This window comes from Xenopus laevis, chromosome 4L (genome assembly GCF_017654675.1).
Source record: "Xenopus laevis strain J_2021 chromosome 4L, Xenopus_laevis_v10.1, whole genome shotgun sequence".
Classification (NCBI taxonomy): domain Eukaryota; kingdom Metazoa; phylum Chordata; class Amphibia; order Anura; family Pipidae; genus Xenopus; species Xenopus laevis.
The window spans coordinates 3,801,171-3,825,634 of NC_054377.1; the positions used below are offsets into that span (position 1 = coordinate 3,801,171).

The following is a 24,464-nucleotide window of genomic DNA, read 5'->3' on the forward strand; positions in this document are numbered from 1 at the left end:
TATAGGTACAAATATTGATACAGGAGTCCTGTGCAGCAGAAGGAAGGAAGGCCAGGCTAGAGAAGGGGAGGGGCATATAGGGAAGGAAGGCCAGGCTAGAGAAGGGGAGGGGCATATAGGGAAGGAAGGCCAGGCTAGAGAAGGGGAGGGGCATATAGGGAAGGAAGGCCAGGCTAGAGAAGGGGAGGGGCATATAGGGAAGGAAGGCCAGGCTAGAGAAGGGGAGGGGCACCCATTTAGCCGCGCATGACAGTTGCCATTTTGGCAATTTACGGAACAGGAGAGTTGCCAGTCCGTTCTGCAGCTGGGCACATTACCCTAAACAGCAAGAGGAGGCAGTACACACCTATCAGAACTGCCTGTAATTGCACCAGCCGCTACCAATACTCCGTAATTGGCTCAAGCTCTCACACCTACTTGCCAACCAGGCTGTCCCGATGGCAGTAGGACGGCATGGGGGGTTATTCACCAGGGCAGCGGGGAGAGTATCCTCAACTGCACAGGTCACTCATTTTGCCAGTCCAAGCTACCAGGGGGCCATTCCTGTTCAGCGGTGCAGTGGAAATGCCTAGCCCAGGGGGCAACCCCAACTTGACAGCAGCACAGACAGGAAGCTCTTCTCTGGAGGGCACTTCCTAGGACCTCCCGGCTCCTCTCTGGGCAATTCAATTCAACTATCACATTCCTTAGCATCATTGCAAGGATTGCCAGCCATCGCCAACAATTTAGGAAAGGCATTAGCAAAGCTCAGCCACAAGACACGCGGCAAACAGACATGGTCAGACAACTCTAAAGTTGGCCATAGACGCAAAGATCCGATTGTACGAATCAATGTATGATTGGACTTTCCCATCTCCCGACCTGCCACTAACCATTCAGATCAAAGTCTTACCATTCCGACCAAATAAAGTAGTTAAAGAACAGATCAGCCGATGTTCTGCCCCTGACAGTAATCGTACGATAGATAAAATAGTGACAGTCTCCCACTGAAAATCATACGATCGGATCTTTTGAGATATTACCCTGTCCGATCGACCAAACGACCGATCTCCATCGGACGAAAAATGTCGGGACTCTCCACACACGTTCCGAAAATGGAATTCATACGATGAGATCTTTGAGTCTATGGCCAGCTTAAGGGTGACACCACTATCTTTACTCCATCTGATGGGTCATCTGCTGACCAGGCGTCCTCCCAATCAGGTGGTCAGGGGGAGAATAGGGATCGAGATACCCAACATGACGTTGATGGAATCATTAAAGGGAAGCACGGTGAAGGTTTGACAACAAAAATCCATGAGTTGTTTCCCGTCACATGAACAGCTACTGAACATAATACAGGAGGAGTTGAAGGCTCCAGAACAACTTTCCAAGCCAGAGGAATGATTAAGATCCCTAGGCACCTGAAATGTGCAATGAGGGGACTGAGTATCTTTGTGAATACACTGGGTGCTGTGCAGAGGCCAAAAGGGAGTTCTCTGAATTGATGATGTTCCTTGAGAACTGTGAACCACTGTTGGGATTCCTTTCTGATGGGGACATGTAAGTATTGATCCTGAAGGTCTGCCTTTGTCATGTAACATCGTTGTGTCATTGACATTAACACCGATCCAATTGATTTCATGCAGAACCCTTGTTTGGACACGAATGGGTTTAGGGACTTCAAATTTAGCACCAGTCTGACAGTGCCTCCTTTCTTTGCTACCAGGAAAAGATTTGGGTATAATCCTTTGTAGCGTTCTTGAGAGGGAACTAGTGTAATGACGTTGTTGCTGTGCAGGTTGTTGATGATGATGATGGCTAGTAGAGCTCTCCTTTTTGTCGAGGAGGTAGGCTGTCGGATGGAACTCTGTACCCTTCGATGATTATGGAGAGTACCCAATTGTCTCATATGTCCTGTCCATAGTCTGTGTGAGTCAGGCTGAACTGGATTTTGGGGGACCCGGCTTTTTGGTCTTTCTTGGTTGATTTGAACAGGCCGGTCTGCCCTTCTTGGAGTCCCCACTTGATTGTGATACACAAACAGTGGCCTATTGTATGGTCTGTTTGAGAGTTCTCAAGAACTCAAGAAGGTGCTCTTACCTCCTGTGATAATAATTCACCGGGCGAGGTATCACTGCCCCTCTGTTGTTATCAATCAGCTTAATGGGACTCCCCCATATGATGCGGATCTATCCTACTATCTTCATGGTGTTAGATCTGGTAGTCAAGTTGTTCGGGGTGCCCTTGGATTCCCCGCAAGGACTTATATGAAGAGGGTGGGGCTGAGATTCTTTTTTTTCTGTCCTGCCTATGGAGGTGGATACTTAACCCAGGGTGTCTGCACTGATGGAGGGGAAGGGCCGTTCTAGAGAAAATTCTATTACTTTGTATGCCAACTCCAGTAGGATGAAAGGGACGGTGAAACTGCTTAACCCACTGCTGATCTAGGTTCTGTCCATCAAATCTGTATCTATAATCTCAGCAATACCCCCCATGTTTATCCAAAGATCTAATATTCCCAGGCTGTAACTACATTCCCTTTTTGAAAAATGCAATAGTTTCTCCTGGTCAGTTGAGTGAGAATACAGTTCAATGTAATTACCCTGTCCAGATGGAAGCTTCCCATTGGCTTGTGTGCGAGTAGTCCAGGAGCTCTGTTCATCAGAGGTGTTAGAGCACAACTAGGGTGAGTGTTAGGGTGTAAAAAGTGAAGCTTCTACCCAAGGCTTGAACTTCATTTGAGACAATTGCAGGGGACACCAAGGCAGACAGTTGACACGGTGACTCAGGCATTAAGTCAAGTTAAGGAGTTGTTCCTTCTGTTGAGGCTTCATGGAAGAAACCGAAACTTCTGCATTTCATCTTCTACTTGTTAGAAAAACATTTGAAAAGAAGAGAAGCGGGATTAGACAGAGTGGAAACGTGTTCTTGTCCCGAGGGATGATGTACCTCTGAATTTCTCTTCCAAAATGATGGACCTGCGACTGCTCATAAGGAGAGATGTTACATGGCTTATTGTGCAGCCCATCTCATGAAGAACTTTCATGGAGTCGGCGGCTCCTGATACAAAGAAAGTTATTTCCAGATCCCGGGTGGAATCTTCTCATGAAGACCATGGGCAGACATTCGGTGAGAAATATTTGTCTCAGAACACAAGTATTGACAAGAGACAAAGATTACTGTTGTCCAAAGCATATAGGAGTTTGCCTGGGAACATGGAGCCCCAAACTGATCAGACTCCAACAGAAACCAGGGACATCAAATGCCAGGTGGACTTAATGTTTCTGGGAAAAGGTCATATTGTAGTTAGCCCTCAAACTAACAAACACCATTTTTTTAACATAAGATCTGCCAACCATAGGTAGACGTCAGAAGGAACAGAACCACCAGTGCTGGTGACCTGGGCCTTAGCTCAATATGCCTCCAATCCATTAGCTTCATAGATCTGGCAAGTTAGACAGGCAGGATATAGGACACAGTCAAACCAGTTTTGGATGGCTCTGGGGGGGGGGGGCGCACAGTGAAATCTAGAAGCTGAGCAGATTTTATATATTCATGAGAATGCATGGGAGGAGAAAGTAATTGACATTAGAACATCCACAAGGTGGGACAGAAAACTTTTTTCTGTGGAAACAGCGTTGAGTAGCTTGTGGAAAGGGGCATATTCCTGGCTGCATAGTTCACCTGGCTTAGCTAGATCCTGGGGAGGGGCCAGGCCTGAAAGGACAGGTAAAGTGGAAGACCAGCCAGGAAGTCATATTGAGCACACACAGGCCAACTGGGTAGTATCTCCAACTCTTTGCCAGAGCAGGTCACCATAACTGTAGAGGTGTATGTCAGCTTGATTTACGGGTAAATAAACAACACTTTCCCTAAGACTTGTGGTTGACCACTCCCATCAAGCTCTTTTCTATAGCACCTACTAGTGGAACCAACTCTTCTTTGGTCCCCATTGACTACTTTAGGCATAGATTCACTTCTCAAAAAGGTGAAAACAGACCACCATTACCATAAGTATGCCCTTAAAATCACTATCTGTTGGAACAGCAGCCAACATCAACTCTGGTGGACTCACTGACTAGCGGAGACTCCCATTGGTGCTTGAGGAAAGGTCATGGCGGGAAGGAATGGAGGAATATTTCACCCAAGCCATCAAATTCTCCCAGACCCTAGGAGACCATGACATGGTTTGTTTTCTGGCTGAGATCAATGGAGACAGCCTACAGGAGAGGCCACCCTTCTATTGTTCCTTCTGGTTTGTGCAAAGCAAGGGACAGTCATTCATCTGTCAATGCATCATCACATCTCAAGTCTACTTAAAACCCCTCCCCGCTATCCATAGTAGATGATTGGTTGGATCAGCAGCCCCCCCACCAACATAGATAATTCTCTTCTCCATTACACAACGGGCAGTTTTATAAGATTTAAAATAAAAATACACAACCAGTAGCAGCTCAGGAACCAGACAGGATCAAGTATCACAATGTTTATTGATAGATACAAGTATATAAAACCAGGGCATGAACATGACTCGATAAATTAAGTAGACTTAATTCCAATACTATAATAAAGGAGGACCAATTTGATTTCTCACCATTTGTTTAAAGTTTCACACCCACAATACCACGTCGTTTCAGGGCATCAATTGCTCGATTTTTTTTAGGGTTTTTTTTGTGCAAGTAAACCATGTTTGTTTTGTTTTTTATGTTACTTTTTGAAAAGACTTGTGCACTCGCCCCAGGATCCCAGATATTAAAATCTAGCACAAAAGCCCATGACTAGAGGTAGAAATACAGGCAAATATACGATTACGGCGACAACCATCACTTACAGTTAAAGGAGTCTGTAACAACCACTCAAGTATTACACCAAAGTGCATCTCTACAGTATTCAGTGTTGCTAGATTTCCCACTTTAGTTTTTATTTTTTGTCGTCTTAAGGAAAGCGGCAGCCAGGTCAGTCCTTGCAATAGGCCACTCCCATTCCAGGACGTATGATGTCACTATTGCATGCTGCTATTATACTGGTCTAAATGTGAAAAAAAAAAAAAAAGCGCTAAAATATCAAGATGAACGACTATGACACTAAAACCTTATGCAGAAGAAATCCTACAGACGCCCCTCTGCGTTGAATATTGCGAAAATGTTACAGCGGAATGAATTTTCGCAGTGGTTAGGCGAGAAAAAACAAAAATCGTATAGAATGCAGTTACATCGCAGCAACAGTGTTTGCACAATTTTAAGGCTTCATTTAGGGGGTTCTTTTTAGTCTGCTTCTTCCTCAGATTCTTCCTCCTCGGCAGTTTCCAACCAGGTCAGCCATTGGTTCACCTGCAACAAGACGTTTCGTCAAAATGGAGCCAGTCTAGTGGATATTTTAGAATTGAATAATCAGCAAACCTGTAGCATCATCTTATATTACAGCCAGGGAAGGTCATTTTCTGCTGGATAATTAGTGACGAGCCCTAAGCTTAGCTTCTCAACAGCCAATCAGAGCCCACTGAGCATGTGAGTGTCACAGACACTTTCCAAGATGGTGACCCCCTGTGACAAGTTTGAAGTCCTGGATCATTGCTGCTATTGACAAGCTCAAACTTTAGCCTTGTGCAATAAGTTCACTCAATAAAATATGGTATTTTTAGCCCATTCATTTTTAGGGTTAAGTTCTCCTTTAATAGAAAGGCATTTCGATACTCTGGGCAGGACGGACCCCGGGAAAAAACCCTATGGGCCTAGTAGGCCTAGACCCTCTCCCTGCTCCAGTTTGTTGTTCCGACTACCAACCTCCCTCTTTTTTAGGCTTTAGTTCTCCCTTAAAGTTCACATTTTGCGTTATTTTAGAAGGTTATAGAATGGCTTATCCAAAGAAACTTTTCAATTGGTCATATGAACTTATTGCTCATCTTTCTATTCAAACCAATGCATGGTTGCTAGGGTAATTTATCTCTAGCAACCAGATGGCTGAAAGTGCAAACTGGAGAGCTGCTGAATAAAAAGTTAAATAACTCAAAAACGTAAAATATAAAACCCAATTACAAATGGTCTCTCTACATCAGTGGTCCCCAACCAGTAGCTCGTGAGCAACACGTTGCTCTCCGACCCCTTGGATGTTGCTCCCAGTGGCCTCACAGCAGATGCTTATATTTGAATTCCAGGCTTGGAGGCAAGTTTTGGTTTCATAAAAACCAGGTGCACTGCCAAACAGAGTCTCAATGTAGGTTGACAAGCCACATAGGTGCTGCCAAATGACCAATCACAGCCTTTATTTGGCACCCCAAGAACATTATTCATGCTTGTGTTGCTCCCCAACTCCTTTTACTTCTGAATGTTGCTCATGGGTTCAGAAGGTTGGGGATCCCTGCTCTACATCATACAAACAGTTCATTTAAAAAACACATTTTGCGCAACACGGACAGGGCGGATGTGCAAGAAAGAAAGGGATCTCATACCTGGAATAAAGCTTTTCCTTTCCCTGGAAACTCTTGTGTAATATCTTCCTTCCATGCCAAAAAGGCTTCCTCCTCGATGATCTCCATGTCATAGAAATGGACAAAGAACCGCAGTAACATGCCTACAATGCAAACACACGAGCAGTTTAGTGAGGGAAACAAAAGTCAATCAAGGGACCCTAGTTTAATGGGCACAAGCTTAAGGTGCCAGGCTACTCCTGCCATGAAACACTGGAAGGGAAACAAAGGCAGCAGGGGCTTCTCCGTGCAAGTTTCCTCCCTTGTCATTGGTTAGTTTGGCAGATTTCAGTTAGGAACCAATCAGCAGGACTCTAGATACTGCAGCCCTGGTATCATTGGGTTACATATCTATAGCTCTGTATTAAGCTAAAAACATGTCAGCACAGCAGGCCAAGGAGAGCCCTAGAGAGTAGGCTTGTATACTGCCAAAGAGAGCAGAGAGGGGCAGTAAGGCCAGAGATACAAGTGACAGACAGGTGGAGCTCACCTTTCGGATAGTTTTTGCTACAGCAGTGCACCTGGAGTGCATACAGGGCGCTGACTTGCAGATCCACATGGTCGTGTAGAAACTTCTGCATTACTGGCTTGAACGCAAGCAACAGCTGCTTCTCCTGATCCAACTGCTCTTTGGCCGGAGCAGAAGACAGGTCAGATTCTTCCTCTAGGCATGCATCGTTCGAAATATACTGTAAAAAGCTGAATAAAGATCCCCAGTCAGCACACAGCAATTAAGGAGCAGTTAGCAGCAGATTTGGCTGGGCCCTGTAATGACTGGTAGTAAAAGCCACCTCTAGGTATTGGGTGTCAGGTGTAACCCTATGTGTGTGTGAGCATTGGGGGCTCATAGGACCCAGAAGGTTGGTATGGCATTGTTCAGTGTAAAAACTGGGTAAATGGATAGGCTGTGGGCATAATAAGGTTTCTAATAGTTAGGCAAAAAATGTAATGTATAAAGGCTGGAGTGACTGGATGTGTAACATAATAGCCAGAACACTACTTCCTGCTTTTCAGCTCTTTGTTTCCTGATTGGTTACCAGGCAATAACCAATCAAGTGACTTGTGGGGGCACATGGGCCATAACGGTTGCTTTTGAATCTGGAGAATCAATTGCAAACTCACTGAACAATTATGTCCCATGTGGCCCCCCTTATAGTCACTGACTAACTCAGAGTTAGAGAGCTGAAAAGCAGTTGTTTTGTTAGACATCCAGTCACTCCAGCCTTTATACATTACATTTATGGCTAACTAACTGTATTAGAAACACTTCATTTGCACAGCCCATTACCCAGTTTATTTTTACACTGAAAGGTTTCTTTAAAAAAAGGGTCAGATTAGTTTAGTGAAAATCCATTGTGCAGGGTCTCCCGTTTAAAAACATACCTGGTTATTAAAATATTCACAAATCCTTTATCTAAATGAAGTTTCGGAGAGATGTTATCCTTGATCCACTTATAAATGGTCTGAGGAGAGGGATCCATTTGGATCTGTTTCAGCAGCTCCTTCTCCAGCTTCATAAGTGGAAACAAGAAACTCAGTCCTTTTCCTTCCAAGATCTCCAACATCCGGTCTTTGTTCTGGTCGATTTCTAGATAGAGGGAAGGAGCCGTGAGCCTCCAGCAAAGCTTACGAGATGAGTTTTATACATTTATACAACAGTGAGATCATTACCTGGCAACATCTTCTGCATGTTGATCTTGCTCTGCTGGAAGAGTTCTGTTAGCCATTCCCGATCTTGAAGCTTGGCCAATTGCTGAAGGCAGAGCAGGAAGAGAGGGAAGAGGGTACCGTTCTCAAGAGGCTGAGCCAGCTCAGAAAGGCTCACCAGCTCAGCAATTATGGCACGAGCCGCAAACTGCGCCAGGTAGGATTTCACAAGAGGGATGTCCACCTCAAGCTTCGGGCACTGGTCCAATATAGTCAAGAAAGCCTGGAAGAACAGCACAATGACCAATTAGATGAACAGATTTAGCAGCAAGTCCAGTGAATGTGTATAAAGGATTGCAGTAGATATGGGCATGCTCTGAATTACAAGAGGATGGGACTGGGATTTGCTATCAAACGGGCATATGCACGCTTTAAAAAAAGTGATAAAGTAAAAGTGAAATTAGCACTTTTACCCACGATCATGTATTAACAGATGGCAGATCCACGAAAAGGTGACTTAGACCTGGTATTAAATTAAAAAAAAAGACAAAAAAAAAAAAAACTACTATTTCAGAATATTACTGGATTTGGCTTTTGAAGTCATGATACCCAAAAGGGTTAAATGAAGAATTTGCTTTTTATAACAATATTGCTGCAATTGTTTTTTTATTTCTTTAATTATAGTTTAACTTTTAGGTTTGTTACTTTACTGGAATACTTTTGGACACAAAAAAAAAAAAAATTATACCCGACCCACCACCCTCAGCACGCCCGTATTCAACTTCCAGGTTCCATTTATAGACGCATCCCGCCGATGACATCACAAAAGGGGCAGGGCGTGCAGGCGCATGGCCGGAAGTCAGCATTTGAAGGTGACGAGAGCAGGAGAAGAGCTCAACCCACACCCGCAAAGAGGAGTGCGAGGTCGGCCCAAACCTGCTAGTATCGGGCCGGCCTGCACATCACTATTGGACGCTCATTTTTGATACTTTGATGGGAGAGTTTGACACTTAGGACCGATTCTTTAGTGTTTGAAGCTGGACATTTCTCTGCGGATTCTAAAAAGATTAGATGTGGATTCCTACTGGTCCTTTATAATAGGTGTAATTCGAATTAACCTAGGATGTGCACTTGCTTGTACTCCCACTAATTGTGTTAATGGCCAATCCTTTAAAAGTTGTGCACGTTTGATCTGTATGCTTGACAAAGGGGTTCTCCCCGAAATGTTGCATTACTGAATCAGCAAGGGCTTGCCTGTTACTAGTATCCGTGTGCCGGAGTATTTCTCACTCTTCCATATAAAGAAGACACTCACCTGCATGAAGTTATCACTGGTGGCCACGCCCTCCTGGCGCAGAACACCAACCAGCTCACTGGCCCTTTCCTTATCCTCATCAGATCTGTCGAGTGATTGGAGGATTATTTTGCTGATCATTTCAGGAATGAAATGCTTGGGAGCCCTCATTTCTTTCACACTGTTTATGGCATCGGCTGCGTTTCCGTTATTCAAGTATTCTGTGACAAATGCTTCCTGCGAAGATCAATCAAGAGTGTGTTTTTTTTACTGGAAAGTCAATCACCTGGTTCACTGGAATTTAACCCATACAAGTACAGCATGCACTGCTTGCTACTAAATGCAGCAGGGCTGATCAGTTATTGTTTTAATGGTTGCAGGGCCACGAGTTAACTTCTTGCACACTAATCACAGCAAGGGAATGATGCAGCCAACAGTGAGTTGCAGTTCTGCTAATAACGGCAAACGTTTGGTATTTCAGCCTTTGGATTGTACAGTTAATGACTTTAGTTTAGTTCCTCTCATCTTACAGGTCTATACAAGTTTAAATAGGGGGAACACACACACAATGGCAGGTACTCACAGTGAGTTTAATTAGTTCTTCCTTAGAAGGAGGCGGCTTTTTAATACTCTTTGCAGGTTTTTCTTGAATTGGCGGCGGGTTGGTTTTCAGCCCAAGTTGAGGAGTCTGGGAAGGAAGACAGGCCAGTTAAAGGGATACTGCCATGGGGAAACATGTCAACCCCACCCAAGATGCATCAGTTACTAGTGCTGTTCCAGAAGAATTCTGCACTGAAATTAGTTTCTCAAAAGAGCAGACTATTTTTATATTTAATTTTGAAATCTGACATGGGGCTAGACATATCAGTTTCCCAGCTGCCCCCAGTCATGTGACTTGTGCTCTGATTTCAGTCACTCTTTACTACAAGTTGGAGTGATATCACCCCCCCCCCCAGCAGCCTAACAGAACAATGAGAAGGTAACCAGATAGCAGCTCCCTAACACAAGATAACAGCTGCCTGGTAGATCTAAGAACAACACTCAATAGTAAAATCCAGGTACCACTGAGACACATTCAGTTACATTGAGTAGGAGAAACAATAGGCTGCCAGAAAGCAGTTCCATCCTAAAGTGCTGGCTCTTTCTGAAATCACATGACCAGGCAAAATGACCTGAGATGCACCTACACACCAATATTACAACTAAAAATACACTTGCTGGTTCGGGAATGACATTTTATATTGTAGAGTGAATTATTTGCAGTGTAAACAGTGTCATTGAGAAATAAAACTACACCATAAAAATCAAGACCGAAGTCCTTTAACATCTACCATGAAAGATACATCAGGGGTATTTCAATTTCTCACCTGCCCCATGGGTGGGGTTTGAGTACGAGGCGGAATCATCATTGTCTGAGGCTGGAGCTTTGGCACTTGGCTTTTATTCATTAGGAAAGACTGAGCAGGTCTCAGACTGATCTGAAGAAACAAAAACGCTTATGTTAGAAGGGAGATAACCAAGTCCACATGAGGTTTTAATAAGAACAAAAGCTAAGCCCTCAGATCTCATAATCGTGCTCAGTGGACACTGGTTACTCAGAAAGAGGGGAGAGAGTAGAGAAATAGAAGGGAAGAATTGGGGCAAGAATGGGTGTGGATGTAGGGAGGGGGGGCGAGTAGCCAGCATTTGTCCTCGTAATAACGCGTCTTTTAGTAATCACAGGGCACACAGCAACACATGTTTAGCAGATTTAGGATTTACCTCATCTGCATTTAGTTGTCCTTTCTTGATAAACCTAGGCGGCATATCCTTAGACTGTCCTTGCTGTGAGAGGAGACCTTGGCTCTGGTAAAGTTGGCTTTGCCCCTAGGAAAACCAGAAATAAAGCGGTTAATGTTTGCAAGGAGTGACTTGGTAAAGCCAGGGAGCATCTTCAAACACAAAGGGGGTTATGAAATAAGTCACCAAGTCTGCCCCAGAGCAGCAACCAATCAGCAGGTAACATTTACTGGTCACCTGTTTAAATGTGGATCTCTTATTGGTTGCTATGGGTTACTGCTCCTGGGCAAACTAAGTGACTTATTACATATGGGGGGAAATTCTGCAGTGAAACAATTATCTTTAGTTCTTAAAGGGGAGGGGGGAGGAGATCAGATGCCACTAAAATAAAGACCATCCTAAAATAAAGACCATCCTAAAATAGGGCATTTCATCCTGCAGGTGTGTAGGAAACGGCAAGAATGAGATTTAATCTCGGTCGTCTCCAGTGATGTTCAAAAGCTGCAAGATTCTATACAACCTGTTTCCAGCTATACACAAGTGGGCCATTGAGCACTAAGAAAACCTGAACAACTATAAACATAACAGAATTCAGGCTTCCGAAGGAAATCCATGTAACCATCTAATGAGTTTTATTTCAGCAAATACAATGTGATTGGTGCCTCCGGACATTAAAGTGGGTGTAAGGATAAGAGTAGTGAATATAAGCTATTATTTCAGAAACAATGCTGAAGTTTTAAGTCAGTAGGAGGAAGCTTATTAAAAACATTTTTGCAATAGTTTCCCTTTAAAAAGTAAGACTTTTACTAATCCTCCCCTTAAGGATGAATTGAGATTATGAATCATCAGATGGAGATAGGTCAAAGAAATGCTGGAAATTACCTGACTCTTCATGAAGGGTTTGCTTCCAATCTCAAACTGGGATTGTGTAGGAGGTAGTATGTGGCCTCCATGACCATTGAATAGCTGGCTCGAACGATGACGTCCCATTGTTGGCGAAAACCTGTCTTGTATAACACCTGGACCAGTACCAATACCGCTACCTATGGTTAGAACATAAAATTGGTATAAATAAACCAGATCTGAACAGCCAAGCTACCCACATGGCAACAGCTCACAACCTGCCCAACAATGAAAAAAGGTTCCATAGTCAGTCTAATATGCCCTTTAATAGGCCACATTTTGCAAGGCAGTAACAGAGGGAGGGTCAACCCATACCTGGCATTTGCCTGAACATATCAGCAAGTCCTCCTAGTGGGTCCCTGTCCAGCTTCATTCTTGGTGGCATAAACGGTCCATCCAAAAAGAAGTCATTTCTCATTCCTTGAGACATAGAAGCAGGAATAAAAACTCCTAGATCCTTAAAATAAAAAAAAAAAAGTGTTATCAGACAATAGGGCGGAGATTAGGGCCGATTGCAAAGGTGATAGAAAAAGTCCAAATTACTTACTTTTACTGCATCATGGCGGATTTGAGTGATGGTCTTTGGTCCATTGTCATTGAAAGCGGTGCGAGGAGCCCAATTGTTTGCTCGCAACTCCATAGTATCCTTATTAAAAAGAGAATACACAATTTTAAATTTCCTCCGAGCATGAAGCATTGCTGAATAAAATAAGAGGCAAAAACAGACTTACTTGCAGCAGGAAACGAATCCTTGCTGGCAACTCCTTATTTGCCTTCAAAGCGCACATACGGGCAAAGTACTGATCCATCAAGGACTATAGAAAAAACAAAACAAAACACAAATTAGTTTCAGGCCACAATAACAGCCCTTTAAGTAGCGCTAGATATACAGGTATGTGACTGGTTATCCAGAATGCTCAGGACCTGGGGTTTCCAGATAACAGATCTTTAGGTAATTTGGATCTTCATATGTTAAAGGGGTTCACCTTCAAACCTTGTTTTGTTCAGTTGGTTTCAGATTGTTCACCAGAAAGACTTCTATTTGTGACTGTTTTTCTAATATAGAAGCAGCTCGGGGGGGGGGGGGGGGTTGGTGCACAGATTAACTGTTCCAAATTGATACATTTGTTATTTGTTCCTGCTGAGCAGAATCAGAGATTAACTAAAGACAGCTGTTAGAATTGATCCCAGAAGTTGTGAAATATATCAACTAAATGTAGCAAATTGTAACAGGTTGGATGCTGCAGGATTACGGAGCCGACACACTGAAAAACACGTAGCACAATCATTAAACTTTAAGCTTCCAATTTTGGGAAATAAAAAAGGTTTTGTTTATGATGAAGAATCTGAAAACCACCAAACTAAAAACACGGGTTGAGAGGTGACCAACCCCTTTAAGTCTGCTAGAAAATCATGTAAACATGAAATAAAGCCAATAGGCTGGTTTTGCTTCCAATAAGGATTAATTATATCTTAGTTGGGATCAAGTACAAGCTACAGTTGTGTTTATTACACAGAAAAAGGAAATCATTTTTAAAAATTTGGCTTATTTGGATAAAATGTAGTCTATGGGAGATGGCCTTTCCATAATTCAGAACTTCTTGGATAACCGGTTTCTGGATAATGGATTCCACAAGCATTACACATTCAGAAGCTTTTTGCCAGTGTAACATACCTTGGCTTTTTCATGGTCTAATCTTGGACCCACAGTCCTCATTATCTGACAGAGACACTCCAAATCTTCCCCCATATCCTTAAGTTGTACTCTCTTCTTCTTTTCCAAAAGCTGCAAGAGAAATTTCATTACATCCTGGCAAATGTAGCTACAGACCAATTTAAAAGCAGCCCAACTCCCTGAATTGAAGCCCTCATATCTCATAATCAGACTCTCATTGGACACTGGAGACCCACAAGGAAGAGTGGGGGTTGGGAGAGAGAAGAGAGGTGGAGGAAAGAAAGAAATTGAGAAAAGAGAAAGCAGGTCTTCAGCATTTGTCCTCGTGTTGTCAGTTTATAATCACAGGGCCACAGCTGCTGCTCATGTGCAGGCCATAAAGATTTAAAGGGGTGGTTCACATTCAAGTTAACTTTTAGTATACTATAGAATGGACAATTCTAAGCAACTTTTCAATTGGCCTTTGATAGTTTTTGAATTATTTGCAGCTTTGAAATGGGGGTCACTGACCCAATCTAAAAATAAAAGCTCTGGAAGGGCTACAAGTTTGTTACTTTTTATTACTCATCTTTCTATTCAGGCCTCTCCTATTCAAATCAGTGTATGGTTGCTAAAGAATTTGGATACTAGCAACCAGACTGCTGAATAAAAGCTCAACTCAAAATCCACAAAACAAAAATTGCAAGTTGTCTCCTTTCACAAAGGATTTGGCCGAATCCAAAATAGTGGATTCGGTGCATCCCTAGTATTAATACGCAAATTAAAGTTCAGCCAAGCAGTAAAAGTAAACAAAAAGATCCTTAAAGGAGTTGTTCACCTTCAAATTAGTATGATGTAGAGTGATTCTGAGAATTTGCAATTGATTTTTTTTTGCATTTCTGGCTTTCGAGTTATTTAGCAGCTCTGCAGTTTGCAATTTTAGCAGTCTGGTTGCTAGGATTCAAGTTTCCCTAGCAACCAGACTGGAATATAAATAAGAGGAGCCGAATAGTAAGATGAATAAAAAAGTAACAACAACAACACCACATTTGTAGCCTTAGAGCACTTGTTTTTCGAGTCAGAAGGCTAATTATTTAAAAACTATAAAAAATAAAAAAAGTGATAAAACACCAATTTAAAAGTTGCTTAAAATTGTCCATTCAAAATATTAAATTATCTTAAAAGGTAAACGACTCATTTAACTCAAGTGCCGGACTAGAAAGGATCCATCAGAACCATATTTGTGTTAGCCAAATATCTGGCACTTACTGCTTTGATGCACCTATGAAGGATAGATTCATGTATGAGGTCAAGCTTGCCAAGCTCTCCAATAAATTTGATGTTTCCCAGCATCTTAATCTTAGCGATCGCTCTCTGCTCCTCTTCCTCAGGAAGGAGTGGGCTGTCCCGCTTGTCATATACTGCAAAGACAGGGCAAAGAGTTTGTGTTCATGCAGGTGGCAGGGTGTTTTAATGTTAAGAATCAGACAGGGAAGGGGAGATTACCTTCAACATTTCTGGATCGGTTCTCAAATTCATCTTGAAGCTTTGATATTAGGAGGCGTCTAAACGTCTGAAAGATACAACTCCCAGTAAATACCTGCCCATGTATGGATAACCGATTTGCAAGCCACCCATCTATCCCCCCCTCCACTCATTTTTCAGCATGGAACGGTGATGCCACAAAGTGCGGCCAAACCAGAGGAATAGACTTACTGTGCTTTGCTTCTGCCCTGGGGGACCGTCAGCTGACGGACCGTCAAAGTTTGGTGCATCTTCTGCTAATCGCAGACATAGCTGAGCATAGAGTGAGCTGTACTTTGGCTCTTCAAGGGCTTTGTCTACAATCTGAAATAAAAAAAGAAAAGCTACAGTCACAATAGTAGTGCAGCCACTGTAACAACAATGAGACCAATGTGGTTTAAAGGTTGTGTGAAGGGCCTAGAGACGTCATCACATGAAAGGTGGTTGCAAGTGTAACCGTCAGTTTTCCTAAGTCAACATGTGTTTCCCACATAGTATATGATCCTAACAGGAGCAGACCTAGTGACTATTCTGGTGCTGCAGTCTACAGTTATCAGCAAAAAGCCAACATAATATACATATATACCCTGGTCACTGGAAGCTTCAGAGACTCAGCAGAGATCAGCCAGACTTAATACTAGTCAGCAATATTCCCATAATTCAACCCATTTTCACAAGGAAGTTTAGCACTGAAGAACAGTTGGGTGCAGATTTATCAAGGGTTGAGGAAGTTTTGAATGAAAAAGTTCAAATTTCGAGCTATTTTTTGTTTACTTCGACTAGGGAATAGTCCAAATTCAATTTCAATATGAAAAAGTTCTGCCGAATATGGACCAATACGATCAAAATTGGACCTATTTGGCCAAAAAAAAAAAAACCCTCAACTGAATTTCGTTTGGTCTTTTTGAATTTCAAAGTTTTCGATTCGAAATTAGACCCTTGATAAATATGCCCCTTGAAGTAGGATTAAGATTCAAATATCTACAAGAGAATATTTTAGTATTAAGTTCAGGAGACCCAGGCAACCACATGCCCAATTAAGGTAGAGTAACACCACATTTTTTTAATGCTTAATTGCCAAAGCAGCTAATAGGCAAGGCTTACTTCCACCTTTGATTTTATTTTTTCCCAAGGTAGAGATTAAAAAAAAAAAACACCCAAAAAAACTTGACTTTATAAAAACCCGTATTAAAACAAACATTTTTTTTTACGTTTGGGGCAATATGAATGGAACCAGTACTTACAAGCAGTATGACTCCTTTAAGGATGAGTTTGGAATCTACACCCACATTGAGGAGCTCAAGGCATAGCTTGTCAAACTTCTCAGGAGCAAGCTTGTTTAAGATGCTAAAAAGGAAGAAAAAAATTATTAAAAGTTGTATTTCAGAACTGAATCTCAAACTGCAAAAGCAATTGCAACTAGCAGCTAATCTTAAACTTCATTATCCAGGCGCTTTACACCCACCAGCTAAAGAGGCAGCCGCAATTCCCCTTGCTATGCCAGCACTCACCCTCTCACTTTCCTAAAGATTGCATCGTGCCGTTCTTTCTCGCTTGAGGAGCTGAGCGCAGTATTTGCGGAGTTGTTTGTGGAGTTGACATCTCGTTTAGTGCTTCGTGAAGGAACCCATCTTTGAACGCCAGGCCCTGGGGTTTTCCCCAGGTACTCGCTGTAAGGGACAAGAAGGAGAGATAGTCAAGTGGCTGCTTCAATAGACAATCGTATTATACATTGCCATTAAAGGGGTGGTTCGCCTTTACGTTCGCTTTTAGTAGGTTATAGAACGGCCAATTCTAAGCAACTTTTCGATTGGTCTTCATTACCTTTTATAGTCTGTCTTTTTCTTCTGTTTAGCTTTCAAACGGGGTCATTTATCCCCATCTAAAAACAAATGCTCTGTAAGGCTGCACATTTGTTACTCATCTTTCAAGTCAGTGCCTCTCCTATTCATAAGTGAGAGTTTTTATTACAATAAGGATTACTTTTACTACATCATTGCTACAGAAAAACTAGGGGGAGTTACTTTTACTACATCATTGCTACAGAGAAACTAGGGGGAGTTACTAACTGACTGTGTACACCACCGGTCTATAGTTAGCAGCATACATCTGAGACGTATAGTTGCATGTACAGTGAGAAAAGTTTTTCTATTTTGGTTTCATTTATTGTGTTGGCTTGCTTTTTATAAGAGAGAAGCACTCCGTTTTATTGATATATTTTACAAGTTTATATTTTTTAATGTAGCACCTAAAGAGCCTTTGAATTCAAGGGCTGTGGGAATAGATACAAAGCATCATGTTCTACTTTCCTATAAGTTTAATGCAGGGTAAGCCTGTGGGCTGCCAATTACATTCCAGTAGTGTTTATGGTTTTGTTTTGTTTTTTTAAGAATTTAAGTTTAAAGTCCCTGCCTCTGGTGTTTATAGTCTGCACCTAAATTACTTAGCTGTGACTCACTGTTACAATATGCTACGTTTAATTGCTACAATTAGTTGATACATTTCTCAGCTGTATCTTTGGAATATTAGCAACTATTGTATCAAATCTAACAGCTGACTAATGAAACTCAGGGATTCTGCTCAGCAGGGACAAAGATAAGAACTGAATGTATTCATTTAGAACCGTTTACATGGTCGGCGAAGCAACGTCGGAAAACGAAGCGCAGCCATTATAGTGGATGGGAAGACACACAAAGGCAGTTGAGGGGAGATTGTCGCCCAGAAGATGAGGCGTCTAGTCGCCAGGCGACTAAATCTCCCAGAAACTGCCCGTGTGTCACAAGCCTTACTAAAAATCCTTTATCTTCTCCACGGTCTGGGGGCACGTGTGCAAAAGTTAGGAACCGCATTTTGCCCACTTCTGCCCCTTGTGTGTCATTCTCTTTTGCACAGGTCCTTCTATACAAGTCATGTGATTTTTTGTATAAGCACATTCATTTTACAGCGCTACAGTAGTACCAGTTACTAGAAACGGCAGAGAATCAGAGTAGCAGCATGGTATCCATTTGCCCTCTTAATTACACTTTCCACAAAAAAATTCCAATATACATTCATTACAAATTCAGTGCTTTTAAAGTTTTGTAAAAAAAAATAAAATTTAAAGTGAAAGCAGCATTGGCTTAACTCCCAGTTGTTACATTTTAGACAATGTTGCAAAAGTCTGGGTTCCCCAGCACAGACAGGTCTGTTAATCAGCTGCCTTAATCAGGACATTGTATCAACAGCCTGAAACATCGGGTCAGAGACTAGAAAGGGACAAACACTGCTTTCAATAGCAATACATATTTAAAAAAAATAGAAAATGTTATTAATGTATATTGCAGAGTTGCTTAGAATAATGTTTTCTTCTTATTTTGGGTTTGACTTGACCTTTGAAAACCTAAGCAACTTCCCAATATACTTTACTAGTCAGTGGGATTTGAAGAAACAATGTAGCAGCAGATACAGTCCCGAAGGAGAACGGGTCTGACGAGAAACGATGTATCACAAGTAACATTTTCCTTCAGGATTGTTAGTCTGCTGCTACATTGTTTCTTCAAAAACCCACCGACACTAGTAACGTATCTTAGAAATCTGCTTAGAAATAACAGCTGGGCCTGGGAAAGATCTAGGACAGCCTGGGTCATCTCATGAGAGAGAAGACAGACTTCTGCTGTGAACAATACATACACCGCTGTCTCACCCAGGAGTTGTTTCTATGGCCTGAAAGTAATAGACTTGGGTTTCTTAAATGGGCACTTACCTGTTGCCGACAGTCTTGGGATAGTGCTGAGAGGCACCCCTAGCTCCTCCACTTGACGAAGCACTGCAAAAGAAAACAGACAAGTCTTAAAGGGGCAGTTCACTATTTGTATGTTGTAGAATGGTAATTCTAAGTAACTTGTCTTCATTATTTTAACTTTTTTTCTATTATCTGCCCTCTTCTGACCCTTTCCAGCTTTAAAATTGGGGTCACAGCCCCCTATATAAAAACAAATGCTCCCGCCTTCCTATTCAGACCATCTCCTACTCCAGTCTATTATTTAAATCAGTGCATGGTTACTAGAGTAATTTGGACCCCAGCAACCAGATGAAATAAACTGGAGAGCTGCTGAATAAACCGCTAAATAACTCAAAAAACAGAAATGAAAGCCAATTGCAAGTGGTCTCACAATAACACTCTACACATCATACTAAGTTAATTTAAATCCTGGCTACTAACGTTTAGAATGGCAATAGAGCCAAATACACAGCGTGGCGGTCCCCTCCCCAGTTATTAGAGAAGCACAATTTCTCCCCCCGCCCCAGTAATTAAGTCACCCCACCCTGAAAGAAAAAATAAATAAATAAATAAACTGGGAATGGGCAATGGTTGATAATGGATCACTTACCTGAAACGAGAAGCACCCCCCTCTGCAATCGCACTCTCCACTTTGGCGGCTTGATAAAGAATGTTCGGGAAAAAAAAGAAAAGAAGATCCTTTGGGCAGGGCGGGGAGGGGGGACAAACGCTGAAAGACAAGAGAAAGACCGACTAATTGAAAAGCTGCTCAAGGCAATGAACAATAACCTACAGGTCTTGGCAATATTCCCCTAAGGCAACAGTAAGACCAGCAATACACATGAGGGATTTGTTCCTTCGGCCGTACAATGGGCTTAGTGATTGAACCACAGAGCTTGCAATTACTGATATGGGCACTGGGGTCCCAGGTTCTGTCCCAGCCAGGGCACTAGCTACAATGTTCTGCATGAAACCCCCTCATACAAGTGGTCAGCCACTTAGATTGCAAGCTCCACGGGGCAGATAAGTCTGCAATGAAAACACATTGGCAAAAGCCCGGCATTAAACAGGGAATCTCAGATAACAGGCAGGGGCTGAGCTGCAACAATAAATAAAGACAATTACTTGCAGCACAACAAAATGGAGGTGGTGCCGGCCTGGCCATGGGGCTCTTTGTTCCCATCCTCCTCGGGAAGTTTATCAGAGCACAAGCCACATGACTGGGGGCAGCTAGGAAACTGACAATATGTCAAGCCCCATGTCATATTTCAAAATTAAATATAAAAAAATCTGTTCGCTCTCTTGAGAAACAGAATTAGGATCGGAATTCTGCTGGAGCAGCACTATTAACTGATGCATTTGGGGGGGGGGGGGAACCAACACATTTGCCTATGACAGTATCCCTTTAAGGACTTTTTTAGGAAGAACAAAGAGTCCACAATAAAAACATAAACCAACCCAGAATGAAAGGAGAAAGTGTAAGAGGATGATATAAGTGGCTGAGCTGTGATTAACACATAGACATCCGAGGATCCAGTCGGTGCAGGTAGTAACAAAGAAGCACTCAGGCCTCCATAGGACTTGCTACAGACTGAATAGAAACGGACAGAGCCTATAAATCAGGACGGCAGTGTTCTTGTAACTATACCAGGGCAAAGGACAGAACCACAAGCCTGAAAAGGGATTTACAGGATAAAGGTACAAATAAGTTAAAGGCAGGGGGGGCTACAAAGTAAATTTTAGGAGAGTGGGTGCAAATTGGCAGGGACAGAGTTGGGGGGGGATAGAGAGAGGACTTTCAGATGAATTGATCTGGGGCTGCTCATTAGCCCATGGGAACCCGGTCATTATGAACAGAGCAGGTTTCATGGATCAGTGGCGAATTAATGGTTAAAAGCTGAATTGAATGTGCAGTGAGTAAAGGCAGAGCAGGTTATAGGCTGGGATATTAGTTCTGCGTCATATACCAGAAGCAGCTCAGTAACTGGTGCTGTATCACATTAAGGAGCCCTAGAACTGCACAAACACAATACTGAATATCTGTAGATCAGCCGCTTCCTGGTATTAATCGCTATACAATCAATTACGGGTGAGAGCGGGAGGGACAGATCTACATTATGGGCCGAGGATTGCGCAATAGGAGGATTATGAGCAGGGCCCTCTTTCCCCCGTACTCGTCTGTACGAATGACTGATAAACACAGTAATCCTTGGATTGTACTAGAACACTATGGGAATAGGCTGCTGTTACTTTATAAACAGGTGAATATGGGTCAGGGGAGAATCATGGGAAAAAACTGAATGATCGGACTGGGCAGTAGCCACGACTATTGGCTGCAGATAAGGGGCCCAATATACACGCGAGTAGGAGGAGGAGCCACTACTGTATATAATGGGATAGACTGGAAATACTATGGGCTAGTAGGGGTTAACAGAGAATATTACATGATGGGGAAGGCGTAGATTTGTGTGATGGGGGGGGGATCCTTTACAGAATGAGGAGGTGAATTATGGGGGTCAATGATAAGTAGGACAAAGGATATTATAGGACAGGAGTAGATTTGGTTGGATGGGGCGTCCCACATAGAATGATGGGGTACAGGAGATATTGATGGATGGGAGACAATGAGGGAGGATAACAAAGCAAATGACGGGACAGAGAAGGAGCAGATGTGGTTGGATGGGGGGTCAGTGGACAGGGGAGACATTTTGGGGAAATATTAAGGGATGGGAGACAAGGGGCAGGAATAATAATGGAACAACAAAGGAAATTTAGGGACAGGAGAGGAGGATAAGAAAGGATATTATGGGATAGGAGATTTGATGGAATGAAGAGACATTATGGGTGGAGGGGAAATATGAAGGGCTGGGAGACAAGGAATAATAATGGGATAATAAAGGAATAATAATGGGATAATAAAGGAATAATAATGGGATAATAAAGGAATAATAATGGGATAATAAAGGAATAATAATGGGATAATAAAGGAATAATAATGGGATAATAAAGGAATAATAATGGGATAATAAAGGAATAATAATGGGATAATAAAGGAATAATAATGGGATAATAAAGGAATAATAATGGGATAATAAAAGGAATAATAATGGGATAATAAAGGAATAATAATGGGATAATAAAGGAATAATAATGGGATAATAAAGGAGTAAGAGGAGTAGATGAGGCTGAATGAGGGGAGACATTATGGGGTGTCCCAGAGACAAAGGAAGAGTCTGGGGGAGACACTGGGGTACAAGGGAATTAATGGGACAGTTCCAGTGAGTGAATAATAAGAGCTCAGGCCAATATCAGGGACTTGTACAATTAATAAACATTAATTTGATCCCCCCTCTCTCCTCCAGTTACCCCCGAGCCCCCCACTCCTAATTACCCAACACCCCAAGTCCAGAGATAAAGTCAGAGGCCCCAGTAATGTCCCTTTATTCCAATTGCGCCCCCCAACCCCCCTTTTCCCCAAACCGCCGCCATTTTCTCACAGCCCAGAGGCGGCGGCCATTTTAAGCAGCGAGAGCTGCGGCAGATCCTCACCTTCCCTAAAGGCCCGTCAGTTTTGTCGGTGTTTGGGTGCCCGGATCAGAGAGAAATGAAGAGGGGAAAAAATAAAAAACCCGCGGAGGGAATGAGGCGGAGAGCGGCCGGACCCTGGTGTGAGGAACTCCGCTGAAGAAGACACAAAAAGCCGCACTCCTTCCTCCTCCGAGCTCGCTCTCAACAACTGGAATGAATGCATCCAGCCACAGCCTTATACCCGGCGACACCGCACCTTGCTAGCGCCAGTGTGGGCGTTGTAACAGAGTAAACAGGAGGGAAAGGACCAATCAGCGCTCGGCTTTGTGTGATTGACCGGTAAGGCTTCAGCTGGGAAGCCAATACAAGCAGATAGAGGGCGGGGCTGTGGGAGTGAGTTGAGTTGGAGAGTAGCAGAGCCGCAGTGCACCAACGCTATTCGCAGAAGCAGTTAGGCGTGAGGGAATATGTGAGTGACTGTGTATCAGGCTGCTGAAGCGGAGTTTGCGTAACGGATATGCAGAGACCGGTAAATGCTAAACGGTTCACTGACGTTCTGTGTACCGGCTTATCCCTTCTTTGTGTTCCCAAAGCTCTATAGGCGGCTGTGGGGTAGGGCGTCGAGGCGTCATAAGTCACAGTTTTGGGTGAGTTGCTACAAAACAAAGGGAAGTGCAAGTGGACGCCATTCCTTTTCTCCTTTGTTTAATGATGGGCCTTGGATGAGCTGCCTCAGGCTATAATACAACGCCCTAATGATAATGCCCCACTCAGGGCTCCATTAACTCTCCGAGGAGCTGAAGGGTGACAGCCCAATATACTGCCCCGCTGAGGGGTTAGAATGGTATATCCCAAATATAATGACCCAATGAGGGGTTAGTATGGTATATCCTAAATATAATGCCTCACTGAGGGGTTAGTATGGAATATCCTAAATATAATGCCTTGCTGAGGGGTTAGTATGGTATATCCTAAATATAATGCCCCCTGAGGGGTTAGAATGGTATATCCTAAATATAATCCCCCCTGAGGGGTTAGAATGGCATATCCTAAATATAATGCTTCACTGAGGGGTTAGTATGGTATATCCTAAATATAATCCCCCCTGAGGGGTTAGAATGGCATATCCTAAATATAATGCTTCACTGAGGGGTTAGTATGGTATATCCTAAATATAGTGCCACCTGAGGGGTTAAAATGGTATATCCCAAATATACTGCCCTGCTGAGGGGTTAGAATGGAATATCCCAAAAATAATGCCTCATTGAGGGGTTAGAATGGAATATCCCAAATATACTGCCTCACTGAGGGGTTAGAATGGTATGTCCCAAATATAATGCCCCCTGAGGGGTTAGAATGGTATATCCTGAATATAAGGCCCCCTGTGGGGTTGGAATGGTATATCCTAAATATACTGCCCGAGGTTAGTATGGTATATCCCAAATATAATGCCCCCTGAGGAGTTAGAATGTTATATCCTAAATATTATGACCCCCTGAGGGGTTAGAATGGAATATCCCAAATATACTGCCCCGCTGAGGGGTTAGAATATAACAGCCCCACTATAGAGCACTGAGAAGTGGGTTATTGTATAAGAAGCCTGGGATACTGCCCCACTGAGGGTTTACAGGGCAATTGTTGTAGAATTCCAATAAAGAAAGTGTCTGTCCCTGAGCTCAGTGCTTAGAAGCTGCCATGTGTGTGTGTCAGTCCTCCTGTACAATTCCATGTCCATAAAGTGCTCCTCTGTGAATCTCTGCATTATTATTCATATTATTATTCATATTATTATTCATATTATTATTCATATTATTATTCATAATATTATTCATAGTGTGTCTGTGTCTTACATGGAACGATTGTGTCTCCTGTTGTGTCAGTTTCACACCATTGTGTGTGGGACAAATAAACCCCAGTTCATGGCGTG

General features: G+C 42.7%; 1 protein-coding gene and 2 non-coding genes across 3 annotated transcripts; all 3 read right to left on the reverse strand.

Annotated features, from left to right (window-relative positions):
- Nucleotides 1-4,453: 4,453 nt before the first annotated feature.
- nat1 (eIF4G-related protein NAT1) lies at nucleotides 4,454-22,696 on the reverse strand. The gene is given in 22 exon segments (NM_001095550.1): nucleotides 4,454-5,312; nucleotides 6,431-6,552; nucleotides 6,939-7,147; nucleotides 7,832-8,036; nucleotides 8,120-8,378; nucleotides 9,411-9,626; nucleotides 9,973-10,077; nucleotides 10,757-10,867; nucleotides 11,151-11,255; nucleotides 12,051-12,211; nucleotides 12,387-12,528; nucleotides 12,619-12,717; nucleotides 12,803-12,886; nucleotides 13,747-13,857; nucleotides 14,995-15,146; nucleotides 15,232-15,298; nucleotides 15,442-15,573; nucleotides 16,494-16,596; nucleotides 16,761-16,919; nucleotides 18,992-19,054; nucleotides 19,620-19,739; nucleotides 22,559-22,696. Coding segments are annotated over 21 exon segments (2,712 nt in total). The 5' UTR covers nucleotides 19,661-19,739; nucleotides 22,559-22,696; the 3' UTR covers nucleotides 4,454-5,246.
- On the reverse strand, nucleotides 10,942-11,116 carry LOC121403563. Its single transcript, XR_005967414.1, has one exon. It is a non-coding gene; the product is annotated as a small nucleolar RNA SNORD97 (small nucleolar RNA).
- Nucleotides 13,934-14,099, reverse strand: LOC121403564. Its single transcript, XR_005967415.1, has one exon. It is a non-coding gene; the product is annotated as a small nucleolar RNA SNORD97 (small nucleolar RNA).
- Nucleotides 22,697-24,464: the final 1,768 nt, after the last annotated feature.